This window comes from Pinus tabuliformis, chromosome 5_1, assembly GCF_031772625.1.
Source record: "Pinus tabuliformis cultivar Carrire ecotype Pingquan chromosome 5_1, CPIR1, whole genome shotgun sequence".
In the NCBI taxonomy this organism is placed as follows: domain Eukaryota; kingdom Viridiplantae; phylum Streptophyta; class Pinopsida; order Pinales; family Pinaceae; genus Pinus; species Pinus tabuliformis.
In genome coordinates, this window is record NC_142305.1 from 948,287,198 (window position 1) to 948,305,345 (window position 18,148).

Below are 18,148 nucleotides of genomic sequence, written 5' to 3' on the forward strand. Positions count from 1 at the left end.
TTGTACACCATGTATTGGGGGTATTGGAGCCTGATTTTTCATTCGGATCCCTGGACATGTATCCCTTCCAGAGTGTTGTTCTCCCTTCTGATGAGAACCTTGTGCAATCCATGGACTCTTTTGGGTTGTGATAAAGGGATATGGAGAAGAGTTCCTTGTCTTGTGTCAAGCTCGCTAAAAAATGAAACAAGGGCTATGATGATAGTTCTTTTACTATGTCAACCTTGTTAAAAAATGAAATAGGTATCCATGAGCAAATTACTTTTACTTGAGTCAAGCTTGGTAAAACAAGAAACAAGGTGTCATGATCATGGTTCTTTTCCCGTGTCAATCTTGTTAAAAAATGAAACAAATCCCCTTCCAATTCAAGTCTTTGATTAGATCTTGTAAAATCACAGTCGAGTCTTTCAATTGATCTCGTAAGTGAACCTTCATTCCATCCACTTAGGTGAATGAAATGAAGCTTGGGGGGCATGTACCTCGAATTGAGTCATTATGCTGGGGCATGCAAACTCATCTCAAGCATAGTTTATCTTTGTTTCAAGCTTGTGTAAAAATGAAACCAAATCCAAGCATAGTTTTTCTCATGTTTCAAGCTTGTGAAAAAATGAAACCATCTTCAAGTATACTCAAGCATAGTTTCCCATGTTTCAATATTGTGTAAAAATGAAACCATTCCCACTTTACATCTCATGATTGTCATTTTTATCAGCCTGTTTTGTTAGATGAGCCTTGGTTTTTTCATTCCATCGTCACCATCTCTTTGGCCGATCATATGCTTTCACTTGGTTGTTTTACTCTTACCTAAGGAACATCCGTGATGAGTGGTCTTATTAGCTAGCCTCTTGACCTTTACATGTTTTGAGTAGTTCTGTCATCACCGGAACCAGTTGCTATCCTTTTATATCACTCGTTCCTCGAGGAGGAGTCATCTTTAAGCTCTTTTTTGACTCTCGAAAAATGAAAAGATTGCCGAGTAATTTTCATTTCGAACTCATTAAATTAAATGAATTGACGTTGTCTCAGTATACGTTTACCCCTTTTTCGGGCTGAAATTGACTATTTACGAAAAAAGTACACCTTGGTCGACATGGTCAAGAGGTTCTATCGAATATTGTTTTCTACCTTTTTGGGTTCGAGGGGCGAATTGCAAAAAGGGACATGATGGAGTTTTCTTTTTTGCCTCTTTTTCAAACTATCTAAATATGAAAAAGACACCAATTTACTCTTTCGTCGAACTCGTAAAAAATTAAACGGCGAAAGACTTGTCACCATGATGAGCCCGAGTTTCCCCTTCCTAGGACTCGTAAAAATTACTAGGATGGATTCATTCAAAGGGTGAAATATACGAAAAGCATATGGTATCCTCTTCAAGCTTGTGTAAAAATAAAGAGGTACTCGCTACAAATAACAGGGAAAAATGAAAATGAAACATCCTTTGTATTGGCAGCATGTCGCTCTTGAACATGACAATCATATGTTTCTCATGTCGGGTTTGGGATATCCTCACTGAGTCACTTTTCTTTCCGGGTTTGGGTAATCCATTTCACCTCTCATTTGATAATTCCACTTTGTCATTATGACCCTTGGTCCTATTTTGAGTTAAATGCTGCCACACTCCAGAGTCGTGTCGCCAATGTTCAAGAGAAGTCCTACCTGTAGTTATTTACCTATACATTGTCTAACCCATTGTTACAGTCTTCGATCTTATTCATTTCATTCCACTTTATTCCTTGTTTCGTGTCAATAATGGGGGATTCATCTTTTCCCTCCTTCGATGGGTCACTTCCCGTCGACTTCAGCTCATTATCCAGGAAGATGATTTAGAAACTCCCTTTTAGTGCCTTAGAGATTGCATGCCTTAATGGAAATTTATTCACATTCGATGAAAGGTTTCCATCATTGGCCTTTGATCGGGTGATTCCACGAGTGTTCAACTTCAGCTTCATTATCGCATTCACAGATTGTATTGTCATACCTTGAGAGCCATTGCCATTATTGGTGGTTTCTCTCGTGCTTGTTACAGTCCACATCATTGGCTGGTAATCTGCCGGTTTTATAGCATGTTCGACTTCAACACATTCATTCACATGTTAGAATTCGTACTTTGATCAGGTTGGGATGGAGCGCAAGACCCTGTGTCTTGTTTGATATGGCTCAGGCTACATGGAGTTATGTGTTATTCATGATTGCAAACATGTTTATGCTATAATGGATGGATGTGACCATACCATGGGACTTTACATATTCAGTGATCGTTCTTTATTGGATGACTACATCCATACCTTGGATCTTAGATTTACAAATGATCCTTTTCATTTGGATGGCTACGCCCATACCATGGTTCCTTTCATATAGTCCTTATCATCCAGATGGCTGCGTCCATACCATGGATTCATGTTTTGATATCAAATATGTATATGTATATGCGTCCTTGATTTGAAGGTCTCCTGACAGTGTTTGTCCTTGTCATTGCAAAATCTCGTAAAGAATCTCAGCCATCACTCCCCATTCCGCCTTCATGCTTTAGGGGGCATTTGTTACACAATATTTTATCACACCTCCTGAACATCCCTGTGACATAACCCAAAGTGCCCAAAACATGATCATTATGCAGTGTACTCATTCATATATGCAGTTCAGATCCTCCCTAAGACATTAATTGGAAAATGCCTCGAGCTTCCCCTGAAGGAAATAGCTCTTAAACCCTAATTTGAGAATCATCACTCTTATGAGACTAAAAACCATGATGGTCACCTATTGTATTATGTTCGACCTGCGATGATCCCAAAAATGCAATTTTCTAAAATAGGATGAGAAACTTCGTGATCTAGAAGCTTCTAGATTATCGAGCTGGAGGTTGTTCGGCGTAGATGAGGTCAAGTTCTCCCAACTTGGCCTCTTGGTATTATCCCTATGACCCACCTCCTTGAGATGAGGGCCTACTCCTATCTTTGGAGAGATCCTAACTCCCTTTCCCAATCTATATATTCATCCTCTCCATAATCCATTCCCAAATAGTTGGTTTATGTCTATTTGCACCCTTATGCTAAGATTGTGCCTATATGCTACTCATTTGTCTTGGAGAAGGAGTGCTTGGAGAGCTTAACTTGGACTTGGACATTCATTCAAGGAGAGCCTATCAACATCAATTCTTGGTTGTATGCTTCCCCTTATTTTCTATTAATAGACAATTGCTGGTTCATTTTCCATTGATGTGTATGCTCATGTATCGTCTATCTTAACATTCCTTGATCAGTTAAGTAGGTTTCTTTTGAATATGCTATTTGTATTTTCATGCCTTGTTGTGTCTTAATCTCTTGTGTAGGAGCATAAATGTTGTGAGCAGCAAGAACGAGCCCGTGACGTAAGTGATTCAAGGTCTTCAACAAAGGAGATCGAGATAGCATTAGAACGAGGTAGGCCATCTTCTTCGTCTCTCATTTCAATTGTAACTTAGGAAAGTGCCTAGTAGATTGTCACTTAGGTTGCTAGTCCCACTCATTGGGCTAGAGGGATCATCTCTATCCGTAGAGAGGATTTACCTAGACAATAGGATCTCGGGGTGACGTGATATTGCAATCGACGTTGGGATGTATATCGCAATCAACATTGGGATGAGGCATGATTTTTTAGAACTTTGTGATTACGGTATAAGCCCAAGATGCGATATTAATATAAATCACAATGTATAATTCAGGAGGGTTTGGGCCTTATCGCATATCACAATCGTTGTTTGGAGCAGGGTTCGACTTAAGCTTTTAAACTTTTGTGATAGCCTCAGACACAAGATTTTATGGATTTATATGGATAATCTCGTCGGGTCTAGAGTAATCACATATCACAAAACACACAAAAGGTACGCATTGCAACTTTATATTTGGAACCCAATCAGTTTGTATGGTATCGATGGCTTTGCTCTGATAAACAAATTGTCACTTGGTCAATTTTTACGTAGGAAATGATAGCACATTATGAGGATATAAAGAGAAACACCTTCTTTAGCCAATTGATAAGTCTCAAACAAAAGGGTTCAATGGTGGAGCACATTAAGGACTTCCAAAAATTGAATATAAGGGTAAATGATATTCCAGAGGAGCATCAGATTGATATGTTCATAGAAACTTTAAAGGATAACATCTAACATAAGGTTCACCTTTGGAACCTGATTCATTGGAGGAGGCATTCAGGTTGGCAAGAAAAATTGAAAGCAAAATTATGGCAACAAGGAATCCTACCAATCACAACTATAAAGATAGAAGTGTTGCTACCCCTAGCCTTCCACAACCTACAAGGTTGAGACCACAACAATTGGGAGAAAAAAGAGAAAAAGGGCTTTGTTACAGTTGTGATAGAAAATACACTAAAGGTCATAAGTGTGCTGATAAGAAATTATTTTTACATATATTGTGAAGAGGAGGAAGAAAAGGAACATGAAACATCAAAAGAAGAGGATATACACCAGGAATCAACCCTAGAGAAAGAAGAAATGAATCTGACCATATATTGTAATGCATTGGCAGGAATTACCACTCCTCAAACTCTCAAGATAGAATGACATATAGAGAAGAAAAAGGTAATATGTGTTGATTGATTCAGGTAGTACCCATAATTTTATTCATTGTAAGATAGCCAAGGAATTGAATTTCTTTTTATACCCAACACTAAAGTGTAAAATGATGGTTGCAAATGGAGGAACCATAAATTGCTCTGGAAAGTGCCATAATGTCAAGCTATCCATGGGAGAATATGTATTGAATAGTCCAAAGATTTCTATTCCAATGGATGGTGTTGATGTTGTACTAGGATTCCAATGGCTACAATATTTGGGTATGATAACTTTTAATTTTCAAGAAATTTTCTTGAATTTTTTTTTCGAAAGGTAAGGAAGTTGAATTAAGGAGTATCACAGGGAAACCGGGAAATATAATAAGCTCTAACAGGATGAAAATTCTTCTAAATAAAGAACAACGTGGCGTAATTGCACAATTATGTTCACTAGAGGTTCCCACATTGAAATCATCTATTTCTCCATATCTCCAAAAAGTCTTGGACAATCATTCCAAGGTGTTTGAGACTCCCAAAGGCCTCCCACCTATTTGTGATCATGAACGTGCTATTCATTTGATTCCAAGAAGTGTTCCTCCAAACATCAGGCCATACAAATATCCCTATGATCAAAAGAGTGAAATTGAACGTATGGTTGTAGAAATGCTAGAGGTTGGTATTATTCAAACTAGTCAAAGTTCTTTCTCTTCTCTAGTAGTATTGGTGCACAAGAAGGATGGATCATGGCGCATGTGTCCGGATTATAGGGAGATCAACAAGCTCAATATTAAAGATAAATTTCCCATTCCCATCATTAATGAATTATTGGATGAATTACATGGAGTAATTTACTTCACCAAGTTGGATCTTCGTTCAGGATATCATCAAATCATAATGAAGATTGAAGACATTCCAAAAACAACATTTAGAACTCATGAGGGTAGTTATAAATTTTGGTCATGCCTTTTGGCCTTATCAATGCATCTTCTGCATTTCAAGGTTTGATGAATTCCATTTTCAAACCCTTCCTTAGAAACTTTGTGTTAGTATTTTTTGATGATATACTAATCTACAACATGTCTTGGAAGGATCATGTTCAACATGTTGATAGGGTGCTCAAACAATTGGAGGAGAAATAATTATATTCATAAACATCCAAATGTTTCTTTGGAGTACATGGGTTGGAATATTTGGGTCATATTGTATCTCATGAAGGTGTTAAGGTAGACCTTAGAAAATTAAAACCATTAAGGAATGGAAAATCTCCACATCCATAAAGCATATGCGAGGATTTCTCAGATTGACAGGGTATTATCGCAAGTTGGTTAAGAATTATGGGAAAATAGCAGCACCTCTAATGACATTACTAAAGAAAGATGCATTTTCTTGGAGTGCAGAAGCATCGAAGGCCTTTGAACATATTAAAGAGGCAATGTGCCAAGCACCGGTCTTTGCTACGTCAAACTTCACAAAAACCTTTATTGTGGAATGTGATGCCTTAGGAAATGGAATTGGTGATGTTTTAATGCAAGAAGGAAGACCCATTTCTTTTGAAAGTCGTCCAATCAAAGGAAAGTATTCACACAAATAAATTTATGAGAAGGAAATGTTGGAAATACTACATGCACTTAAGAAATGGTGCCCTTACCTAATGGGAAGACACTTCAAGGTAAAAACGGATCATGATAGTCTTAAATACTTTTTAGAACAAATATTATCTTCAAAAGAACAACAGAAATGGGTCACAAAGATGTTGGGTTATGATTTTGAAATCATCTACAAAAAAGGGAAGCAAAATGTTGTTGTAGATGCACTCTCAAGAAAGGAAGAGGATGTGAAAGCATTTCTTTGTGCCATTTATATCATCAAACCAGATTGGATAAACGAAGCAAGGGATGAATGCAAGAATGACGAAGAAGTTTGGACACTCATTCAAGAGTTGCAACAAGATCCTAGTACATTCGATACATTTAGTTGGAAAAATGATTTGTTATGGTACAAAGATCGCTTATACCTCTGTAAGAATTCCCAACTCAAACAAAAGATTATTTTGGAATTGCACACCTCTCCCTTAGGAGGGCACTTGGGATTTTTAAAAATTTACCATAGGGTTAAGAAGGATTTTTTTTGGATGGCCTTAAATTTGATATTCAAAAGTTTGTGGCGGAATGTTTGTTTTGCCAACAAAATAAGGTTGAGACAATTAAGACCCTAGGTCTATTACAAATTTTATCCATTCCAAGTCAACATTGGGAGGAGGTTTCAATGGATTTTATCACAGATTTACCCAAGTCCGAAGGAAAGAGTGTCATCATGGTGGTAATTGATAGACTTACCAAGTATGGACACTTTTGTGCATTATCTCATCCATTTAAAGCTAGTATAGTTTCTACTGCATTTATGGAAACAATTCAAAAGCTACATGCAAATACAAAGATTATTGTAAGCGACAGAGTTCCCATTTTCACTAGAAATTTTTGGACCAAATTATTTTCTTGTCTTGGTACTCAATTAGCTCATAGCTCATCTTATCATCCTCAATCTGATGGGAAAACTGAGATAGTCAAAAAATGTTTGGAAGGATATCTTTGTTGTTTTGTATTTGATAAAAAAACAAAATGGGTCAAGTGGTTGCCTCTAGCTGAATGGTGGTATAACATTTCCTTCCATACTACAACAAAAATGACCCCATTTATGGAACTTTATGGATATCATCCACTGTCCATCACAAAATATTTAAGAGAAAATTCTAAGGTTCAAGCAGTGGAAGATCACATTGAGGATCAACAGCAGGTTCTCCAACTCTTAAAGGATAAAATCACTTTGGCGCAGAGTAGAATGAAACAACAGGCATATCAACATCGCAGTGAAAGAAGTTTTGATGTAGGTGACTGGGTATTTCTACGACTACAGCCATACAAACAAATGTCCCTCAAGCAAGCTAATAAGGATAATAAATTATCACCAAAGTATTATGGTCTGTACAAGGTGTTGCAAAATATTGGTACTATGGCATACAAATTGGAGCTTCTTTCATCTTCCCGAGTGCACCCAGTTTTCCATGTTTCATGCTTAAATAAGGTTATAGGTAATAAGCTCCTAATTCAAACAATATTTCCAGAACTTGACGAGGAAGGAAAAATCGTATTGGAACCTGAAGTAGTAAGAGAAACAAGAACTTGACAACTACGAAATCGATCAATTTCAAAGTATCTCATCAAGTGGAAGAACTTACCCACTAAAGATTCTACATGCGAGGACACAAATTTTATATAGAAGCATCCAGAACTACTCAAGCATTGAGGAAAACACTTTTTTGAAGGAGAGGGGCATGTTAGGTCCCTATAATACTAGTGATTCCCCCATTATTATTGCCATTGTAGCCCCTTATTGTTATTGTTGTGCTCTGTTGATCCCATATTGTTATTATTGTGCCCCACAGCAGCCCACTATTGTTATTGTTATGCCCTTACATTATTATTGTTATATCGTCTCTAATTATATTGTGATCCCTTAGACTCCTTTATATAGAAAGAAGGTTTTTTAATTTGTATCATCGAAAAATTATTCATTTGTGTAATGTAAAGGAGGTTGCCCCCTCAAAGAGGCTTATTTTGAAGGTGTTGATCTCTCTTTTATTCTATTTTGTGAGCCGGTTGCATAACATTGAATCAAAATATAAATTTTTACTAGATCTACCTTGGGATTTTATTTTCTCAATACGCTGATAATTTCATGGCATGAATTTCCTAGAAAATAATTATAGCAAAAATACAAAGGACACTCATTTGAAATTGATTTCAAGGCAATTCACAAACCCTAACTTACATAGTGAATATATCCAAAACTATTGTGCACTAGAATACAAAATGCTTTCCAAACAAACCTCAAGATGTCTTCTCAATCTACTCAAAATTTCATGGTTTTGAATGCCCCAATGTATAAGCCAAGATTTAATGATCCTGATACTAGGTATCCTTAGTGTGTGTGTGTGTGTGTGTGTGTGAGACAAAGGATACAATTATAATGAAATGGTACAATGAGGTTCTAGCTGACATAATAATATAAAGATAGAAATGTAATAACTCAATATCTAGGGATTAATAAGGGGTTTTATGGCTAATGTGCGGATTTTATAGGGCTTAACATTTGTAGTAGTGGCAACAATTACTTGGTTGTGATCCATAAACATGATCAAGGAGGTTAGAGGATCATAATTTTTAGTACATAGGTTAACAAAATTAGGGAATGTGTATGTTATAGATACAATGTTCTGAGCTAGGTTAGAGGAATAATAACAAGTCCTTTCATTCCCCTAAAAATATCAACCAAAGGCAACCCCTAACAATTTCTGATGGAAGGAGTATTGGAGAACATGGGAAAATATTTTCACAAAATTATAAATGAATGGATGGAGCTAGAAAGAAGGGACATCACTATTGAGTTATAGAGATTATTTTAAGACCTAATGAAATACACTTCAAAGAAGGTTTTCTTGGCTCTCAACATGTTGGGTAAATACTGTTAGAGATAAAATTGACCAACTGGATTTAATGGAGTAACTTACACTACAAAACGTTAATACCTAGATAGGAGAAGATGTCATCAATTTCAATGCTAGTGGAAGTGTCAAATTTTTCTATGGATTGGAAGTCATTTTCAAATACAACCATTTCTCTAAAGTTCCTTATTTTCCTTTAAGATTTGATGAAAATGGGGAAGGAAGGTTTTGTAACATAACACTTTTGAAAAAATTACTTCGATGTGGAAGAATTTACTTTTAGATCATTTAATAATATGGAACTTTTATACAATAACTATCACTATCTAAGTGGGCCCAAAATTTTAGTTGACTCTTATTGGTCGAGAACATTTGCTAATGGGACCTTCTAGATGAATATTCATAACATTTTCTGACTCTAGTTCCCAATGGATGAATATCCTATTGCTTTAATATGGACCATTGATCCTAATCAATGGGCATCATTTCCAACGGTGGTATTCCTTTTTGGTGCCATAAATCTTACATTAATGTGGGAACCCTCCCTCATTGTTTTCAGGCCACTTATCTTTACAAGTAAACAAAATCTTATTTTTTTGTCATATTTTTGGTATCTTCCTTTTCATTTTATTGTATTTCTTGTGAATCTTACAATCCATATGATTGGTCTTACTGGAAGGGATATTGGTTGTTCATGGCATCTTAAATTCTTGGCTTTCAATGTTGTGCCTTGATGCCATAATGGTTTATGGATTATAGATCTAATCCAATACGGATAGTATTAACCATATGCAACATCCTTACCATTCCAAACCTTCACTCATCTCAATCCGCCATGATTTACTATGAACCATTGATCTCTTGTGATAAGAATGTCCTCTTCCATTGGCTATATCTTGGTTTTACATTAGAAAGGGTATCTCCCACCAAAAGGCCCTTGGTCATAGATTTAACCTTGCAAAATATATCCTAAATATTGGTGGCACATTGTAAACTTGACATTCCTTTCTTTTTCACCCCTTACAAGAAGATTTGGATCGTTGATATCATTCTTGATAATTGGAAACACATTTTACCTTTCAATCTCCCCTTTTACTTTGTCATGTATGGAAGATTATGCATGAAACTTTAAAAATCTTGAGCCACCAAAGAAATTGACTATCACAAACCACAGTGGAATATTGGTTTGGGCTTCATTGAGTAATAGAGGTTGTTGATGGAACTCTTGGAAAGTGGATCTCGTGAATGCAGTTGATTTTCAAATCATTATTGGTTGTCAAACCCTTGTGCAAGAACAATCTCCACCATTAGTGGGATTATTCACCATTTTCAAGATTATTAGACTGTTTGCTCCCATCAATATATCCATCCCTTGTCATTGAGGGAATGACCACAACTGTCAATTTTCTCTTCCCTGAAAACCTTGTTCATCGTTCAACATTAGTTTTATTTAATGTTTTTAATGGGGATCTTACCATTCGTTGAAAGGATGTCACTAATAATGGAAAAAATAGAGGTTTGGTGGACTCAAGAACATTTTCTTAGAGGAGTTTAGAAATAGCTTTTAGGTAAGGAAAATCTTGCAAAATCTACCCCAAATGGAGAAATTAGCACCTCACCAAGAATTTTGTGCAAGGGCTAGAAAATCAAAAGAGAATTTGGGGTGGGATATTCCAAGTGGACAATACCATCCATAAATAAATGACAAAAGAATTGCAGTCACCAAAATTCTTACTACAAAGTTTAGTTATAGAGAGCTAAGACAATGACATATGATGTTGGTTTCAACACATGCTAAGTTTGTGAACAACTTCATGCGATAACAAATTCATTGGTTAGTCTCCTTTCCATATTGTTTATAGACAAAATCCTAATAGAATAGTCGTTTTCTTCGACTTACTCAAGGAGTATAACTTAACAAAGGTGTTGAGGACTAGTGGAACAAATTTGGGCATTCTGGCATTAGTGTGAGGCACATGGGGATAGAAAAAGGCCATATCAATAAATTTGGGAAAAAGATGACATTTGTATGATGAGCTGAAAAATTCTAGAAATACCATAATTGAGTAGAGTTACCAATATGGCAATGGCAAATTATGAATTGTGGATGTTTTCAAATGACATCGATGCTTGTGGGATGTCTTTGTGGATGCAATTAGAGGATGGTATTTTTGCAACACAATGGGTATTACAAGTGAATTTGTTGAAGGTTACATGTAATAAAGTTGTGAATGCTTGACAATGACACATATAGAACTTCATTTATTTTTCTAATATATTTAGATGAAGTCAATTGTAATGGATAACCATGAGTTCCATTTCTTGTGACCTTTAACCCCTAGTCATATGATGTGTTGCATGTGGTTGGATCAAATTTAAGGAAGCTTAACACACATAATGACATTTTGATTTTGCTTTTGAGTATATTTTTGGAGGTTTTGTATGTAATATTAATTATTTATCAAGCATTCATGGTTATGTAGACAAGTGAATGAACATGTTAAGGGTTTTTTTAAAGGCCTGTGGATATGCAATGAATTTAAGATAATCACAATGATCATATTGCAATGTAATTAGAACTTAGTTACATATAGATTCCATGGTTATGTCGACTAAGTGTATGATCTTCTTAATAATGTGTTTCAGAGCCTTGGGCATTTGATGTGACATAATTAAGATAACTACTATTATTATGTGGTAATGTTATTGAGGGTCTTATAGAGTTTCATTTTTTTCTAGAAATAATTAATAGTGTTTCTTGTTATATATATAAGAGAAGGATTTTAAATTAAAACATATAATTATTCATATTAAAGTAGATGCACTATGTTTGTTTCTTTATTATGAATGTGTGACGGATTGTAAATTTTTTCATTTGAATTTGGTATTAAAGAAACAAAAAAACACCATCATCCTAATTACAATGGATACATCTATTACTTTCAAAACCATGTTTGTGTGAGATCACAAGGACTTCACTAAGTGAACCTATGATATCATGTGTTTGTTTATGGGATATTAAAGAACATCCCTAATTTCATTAGATTTCTAAGGTTCATATACATATACATATGAGAAGGCTTTAAAATCAAAACATATCAAATCATTATTCATATTGAATCAAGTACATTATGTTTGTTTTCTCTTATTGCTGGATGGATTGCAAAATTTTTCATTTGAATTTGGCCTTAAAGAACAGGTTAAGGGTTTTTTTAAAGGCCTATGGATATGCAATGAATTTAAGATATTCACAATGATCATATTGCAATGTAATTAGAACTTAGTTACATATAGAGTCCATGGTTATGTCGACTAAGTGTATGATCTTATTAATATTGTGTTTTAGAGCCTTGGGCATTTGATGTGACATAATTAATTTAACTACTATTATTATGTGGTAATGTTATTGAGGGTCTTATAGAGTTTCTTTTTTTCTTGAAAGAATCAATAATGTTTCTTGTTATATATATAAGAGAAATATTTTAAATTAAAACATATCAAATCATTATTCATATTAAAGTAGATGCATTGTATTTGTTTCTTTATTCTCAATGTGTGATGAATTGTAAAAATTTTCATTTCAATTTTGAATTAAAGAAACAAAAAAAATACCATCATCCTAATTACAATCGATACATCTATTACTTTCAAAACCATGTTTGGGTGAGATCACAAGGACTTCACTAAGTGAACCTATGATATCATGTTTTTGTTTATGGGATATTAAAGAACATCCCTAATTTCAACAGATTTCTAAGGTTCATATACATATACATATGAGAAGGCTTTAAAATCAAAACATATCAAATCATTATTCATATTGAATCAAGTACATTATGTTTGTTTATTTTCTCTTAATGTTGGATGGATTGCAAAATTTTTCATTTGAATTTGGGCTTAAATAAACAAAAACAACACCATTCTCTTAATTACAATGGAACACATCTATAACAATCAAAACCATGTTTGAGCAAGGTCACATGAGCTTCTTTAAGTGAAACTACGATGTAGTGTGTTTATTTATGGAATATTAAAGAACACTTGGATTTTGAAAATTAACCTCCATTTTTTTGTTTGTTGAATACTCCTCCCAATACATCCATCCAATTTTAAAATCCCCTATTTTTACTCGGTATCTTGGTATCCATTTTTTTTGGAAAATTTTAAAACCCTTTTTATTTCTAGCACTAGTACATAGACAAGATAACAAGAGAAAGCAAGCAAGTCCACTAACATTCCAATGTCGGGATGTGCCACTATGATTGAATAACCTTTAGTTCAAGGGCTTCACTTATAATACTTTCACCCCTCTTTAGTCTATTACATGGTCATAATTTCATAAAGGAAGTGAGTTATGTATTTAAATCCTATTTGTAAGCCTAAAAAGATGGGTTTCATTGAGTCATAACTTTTCATGCCTTAAATATTTGATCTCGTGAACATTTAAAGAAATGTATCTTGCTATCTATTAAGCTTGTATTTACAATAATCTCTATGTAAGGGATCTACCCCATAAAGCAATCTTGTTTTCTTATCATTTAGACTAAAAGAGAATCTTACTAGGTGAGATGCAAGAAATTGTGATCCCAATGATCAATATAACATAAGGGAATTCTAACTTATCCTTTAGATATAAATATGCCATTTCTTCCTTGTACTCTATCATTTTATTATGTATTTCCATGTTTTAGAATTGATGTTGGACATAACACAAGGAAATTATTTGCATATTAGGGATCAATCCATTTTTTCGAAAATAAGACTAAATTGGTTACCTTGACTTAATAAGATTGAGGTAACCATAATCCTACACTTAAGTAATGAAAAAAGGAAAGTATACACATCTTGATAAGGCTATAACATAGAGATACCCATAATCCTATCCGTAAGTAATTAAGAAAGGAAAGTATACACATCCCCATGAGGCTATATGGAGGGATCATATATGTTGTGTGATAATATTGATTTCCTCATCGTTGGAAAACTTGAAAACCCTCATTCACTCAACTAAAATCACCTATTCAAAAAGAGCCCAAGATGGTGAAAATCTAAGGTCTGTAGGAAAGCCCCTCAAATTAGTGACGATATATGCCCTTAAATATAAGATCACGGTATATGATTTTATAAATGCATATAACTAACCTACAACGATTTTAGCTTTCCAGAGAGAGTAACTATTATAAATTGTGCATTGTTTTCTTGTCCAACAAGCCACGATATAATATATAACACATCAATAATACATATAAACTTCCCTTGCTATGTGCATTCCTTGGTAATATCTATAAACTTGTTTGAATTAAAAATACCTCTCTCCAATCTAAAACAATATATTCACTTATTTTTTCACAATTTAAAAAACTATTTTATAAATAAAACCATAAATTTTCCTTGCCATATACATTCCCTAACAATATCTATAAACCAATTTTAATTAAAAATACCTCCTTAATATAAAAAAAGGGCTACATAGTAGCTAATATGTGCATCTTGATGACATATGCCCTTAAATATAAGATCACGATATATGATTTTATAAATGCATAGAACTAACCTACAACAGTTTTGGTTTTCCAGAGAGAGTTACTATTATAAATTGTTCATTGTTTTCTTGTACAACAAGCCACGATATAATATATAACACATCAGTAATACATATAAAGTTCCCTTACTATGCGCATTCCTTAGTAATATCTATAAGCTTGTTTGAATTAAAATACCTCTCTCCAACCTAAAGCAATATATTCACTTAATTTTTCACAATTTAAAAAACTATTTTATAAATAAAACCATAAATTTTCTTTGCCATATACATTCCCTAACAATATTTATAAACCATTTTATATTAAAAATACCTCCTCAATATAAAACAAGGGCTACATAGTAGCTAGTATATGCCCTTAAATATAAGATCATGTTGTATGGTTTTATAAATCCATAGGACTAACCTACAACAATTTTGGCTTTCTAGAGAGAGAGTAACTATTATAAATTGTGCATTTTTTTCTTGTCCAACAAGCCACCATATAATATATAACACATCAGTAATACATATAAACTTCTCTTACTATGTGCATTTCTTAGTAATATCTATAAACTTGTTTGAATTAAAAATACCTCTCTCCAATCTAAAACAATATATTCATTTAACTTTCACAATTTTAAAAACTATTTTATAAATAAAACCATAAATTTTCCTTGTCATATACATTCCTTAACAATACCTATAAATCAATTTTAATTAAAAATACCTCCTCAATATAAAACAAGGGCTACATAGTAGCTAGTATGTGCAGCTTAAGCTTAAATATAGCTTAATTAAACAAAAAAAAAACAAAGAAAAAGATTTAATAAAAAAAAAAACAACTAATAAAATATTGTATTGTTGAATGCCATCACCAAAAATCAAGAAGTATGATTAACTAATATCCTTTATATTAACATACATATATCTATGTGTGTGTTTTATTTTTATTAATATACAAAATTGCTTATAATTAAATTTATTAAAATATGTTTTTAATATAATAATAAGTCATTTTAAATTGAAAATAATGTGAAAAAATTATAATTTATTGAAAAGAGTTTTCCCCAAAAATCAATGTGATTTTCACCAAAAACTCTTCTTAATAAACTTGATATGGATCACAGAAATCTAAATTCAACAAAATTATAATTCATAAAAATAGAAATAATAAAAACAAAACCAAAAAATTAAATAAAAAAGAAATAAAACTAAAAACAAAAAATTAGTAACTAACAGAAATGAAAGTTACTAAAGAACCCATAACAACACCTCATCCAATCACCATACAAATAAATTTATCTAAATAATAATAAATAATAATCAAAAAATAAATTCATAATATTAAACTATAGATGAACGTGATAAATTTTTGAAAAAACAAACTAATATCCAATAATTTATAAAACTAACATATTTATAAAACTAAATAGGTTATACATATCACCAATAAATATAATAATATATTAACTCATTTTTTCACAATTTTAAAAATAATGTGAATATCTAACTCATTGCTTTAGTTTTCATGATGACTTAAGCTCTAACTCATTATTAATCTTACTTTTACAATGACTCCCTTTCTCGGGTCACCGAAAATCAAGTGATAAAAGCCAAGGACAAAAGTAGGATGCCACAAAGAGATTTCAAAAGACAAGTCATCCATTGAAAGAGCAACAATTAATTTTATAAGACAATTCTAGCCTTTCCGTTAATAATAATGCAATGCTATTGTTATGTTTTTTTTTTAATAAGAAGGGTTGTTCTCGAATAAGCACTGAAGTTTGGGAGCTTGTCGATTCGAATTTCGTTGTAATGCTCGGATAGTTAGTAAAGCATGCTGCGTACAAGTAGTATTTGCATCTCCGAACACTTTTTAGACACAACTTAAAAAAACCATTTGAGATAGGCACGTTTGCCAATTCCATAAAAAAATGTATGGTTACCCAAATTCTTGGAAAAGTTTTCCCAACTATACAAGCTCCTTTAATTCGAACCAAAATATGACCATTATAAGTTGGACGTTTATACCACAATTTTATATAGTAATCTAACACCCACGAGTGGAACGCAGATCACGAACTTTCACTGAAATATGTATAAAATAAGAGTAAACCATACTCTTGTAATATTATTGAAGAGCATTTTCCTCATGTAGGGGTTGCATATAGTTGTTTAGTTCTTAGCAATAACAAAGGAAAAACTATCATAACTCGAATCTCTGTTCACTCTATTCACTTAATAATAATTTACACAATGTGCAGTTCTTTGTAACAAAACATCCCATGTGTGTTTGTTAATTACAAATAACGTTATTAACCTCCTAAGGTCATAAAATACATATACAAGTAGTTTATTTTCAATAAAAACCTGATGCATAATGATGTTTTATTTTTATTTTTTTATTTTAATCCATCGCTAACTTTTAAGAGATCGTGTTTTTCAAACCAACCAAACCATTTACAAATCAACATAATTTTTTCCTCGCACAGTGGGCATCATAGCCTGAAATAATAATCAGAGAAGATTAGAAACATGTACTTATTACATGTAAGAATAAGAATAAAAATATTGAAGGATAGTGTAATAAATTAATGACTTACCGCAAGGTTAAGAAAGTTTCGAAATCGTCCAATTCTTCATTGGCATAATTTGACTGTCTATTTTTGGAACTCTTGGTACCTTCAGAATTTATATTTTCAGCAGACTCCCCTTCGACATCAACCAACTCACAATATCTTGTGGGGCCAGTACGTGTATATATTTCTTCAATCTATAAAAGAAATTTTATTTTATTGTAAGTTTTTTGTTAAAGGAAGTTACCACAATCTTTCAACTTCATGCACCATCATAGCATCTGTAACGGCCAGAAATAAATACCCGATTTCGTAATTCTCCTCTTTCGTTTAGTGCGTTATTTTCCTGCTCCAAGTTTACACGAGTATTAAACTTTTGTTTAGTCATGCAAATATACAATCAAATGAAGGAATTCACCTTATCTCTTAGTAATATCAACTTTCTTTCGTACACAGTATAGTAACAAAAAGGAATTAGTTTATTCAGACCATGTTTAAGAAGTCGATAATTAAAAGCAATTAAGTTATTAGTATGTTAGTTTAAATTATTGTAATTAATGCTAGTTGGGTATTTGATTAGTTTTATATTAACAAGTGCATAATCCAAAATCTCTTTGTTCATGTGCACCCACATTTATTTGGTTTTCCTGCCGCTTTTCTTTGGAAAACAAAAAAAATATGTTTCCATAATATAAATACCTTATTTATAAAATATCACAGTAATACAATTCCATAATATAAATACACAATTTATAAAATATCACAATAACACAATTTATTAACTATAATGAATGATTATATCTTTGAAAATAGTTAAAGTTATTAAAATGGATTTACATCCTATAATTATTGAAATGAGTTTACATATTAGAATTGCAACTTACAATTTTTATAGTCTCACATAAATGACAAAGTCCATTTTTTAGATTTTATGATAGAGAGATTAATGTGACTTGGTTGAGGTTGAGGTAAAAATTTAATGGAGGAAGAGAAACAAAA

The 18,148-nt window shown here is 32.9% G+C and overlaps 1 protein-coding gene across 2 annotated transcripts in view; it reads right to left on the reverse strand.

Annotated features, from left to right (window-relative positions):
• Positions 1 to 16,673: 16,673 nt before the first annotated feature.
• Positions 16,674 to 18,148, reverse strand: part of LOC149167907 (MADS-box transcription factor 23-like) — a 482,219-nt gene continuing 480,744 nt past the window's right edge. For both annotated transcript variants that reach the window (XM_089431614.1, XM_089431615.1), the window contains exons 7-9: positions 17,454 to 17,495; positions 17,177 to 17,346; positions 16,674 to 17,078 (exon numbers count right to left, since the gene is read on the reverse strand). In XM_089431614.1, coding sequence (XP_089287740.1) covers positions 17,072 to 17,078; positions 17,177 to 17,346; positions 17,454 to 17,495 — 219 coding nt within the window. In that variant the 3' untranslated portion in view covers positions 16,674 to 17,071. The remainder of the gene's footprint in view (positions 17,079 to 17,176; positions 17,347 to 17,453; positions 17,496 to 18,148) is intronic.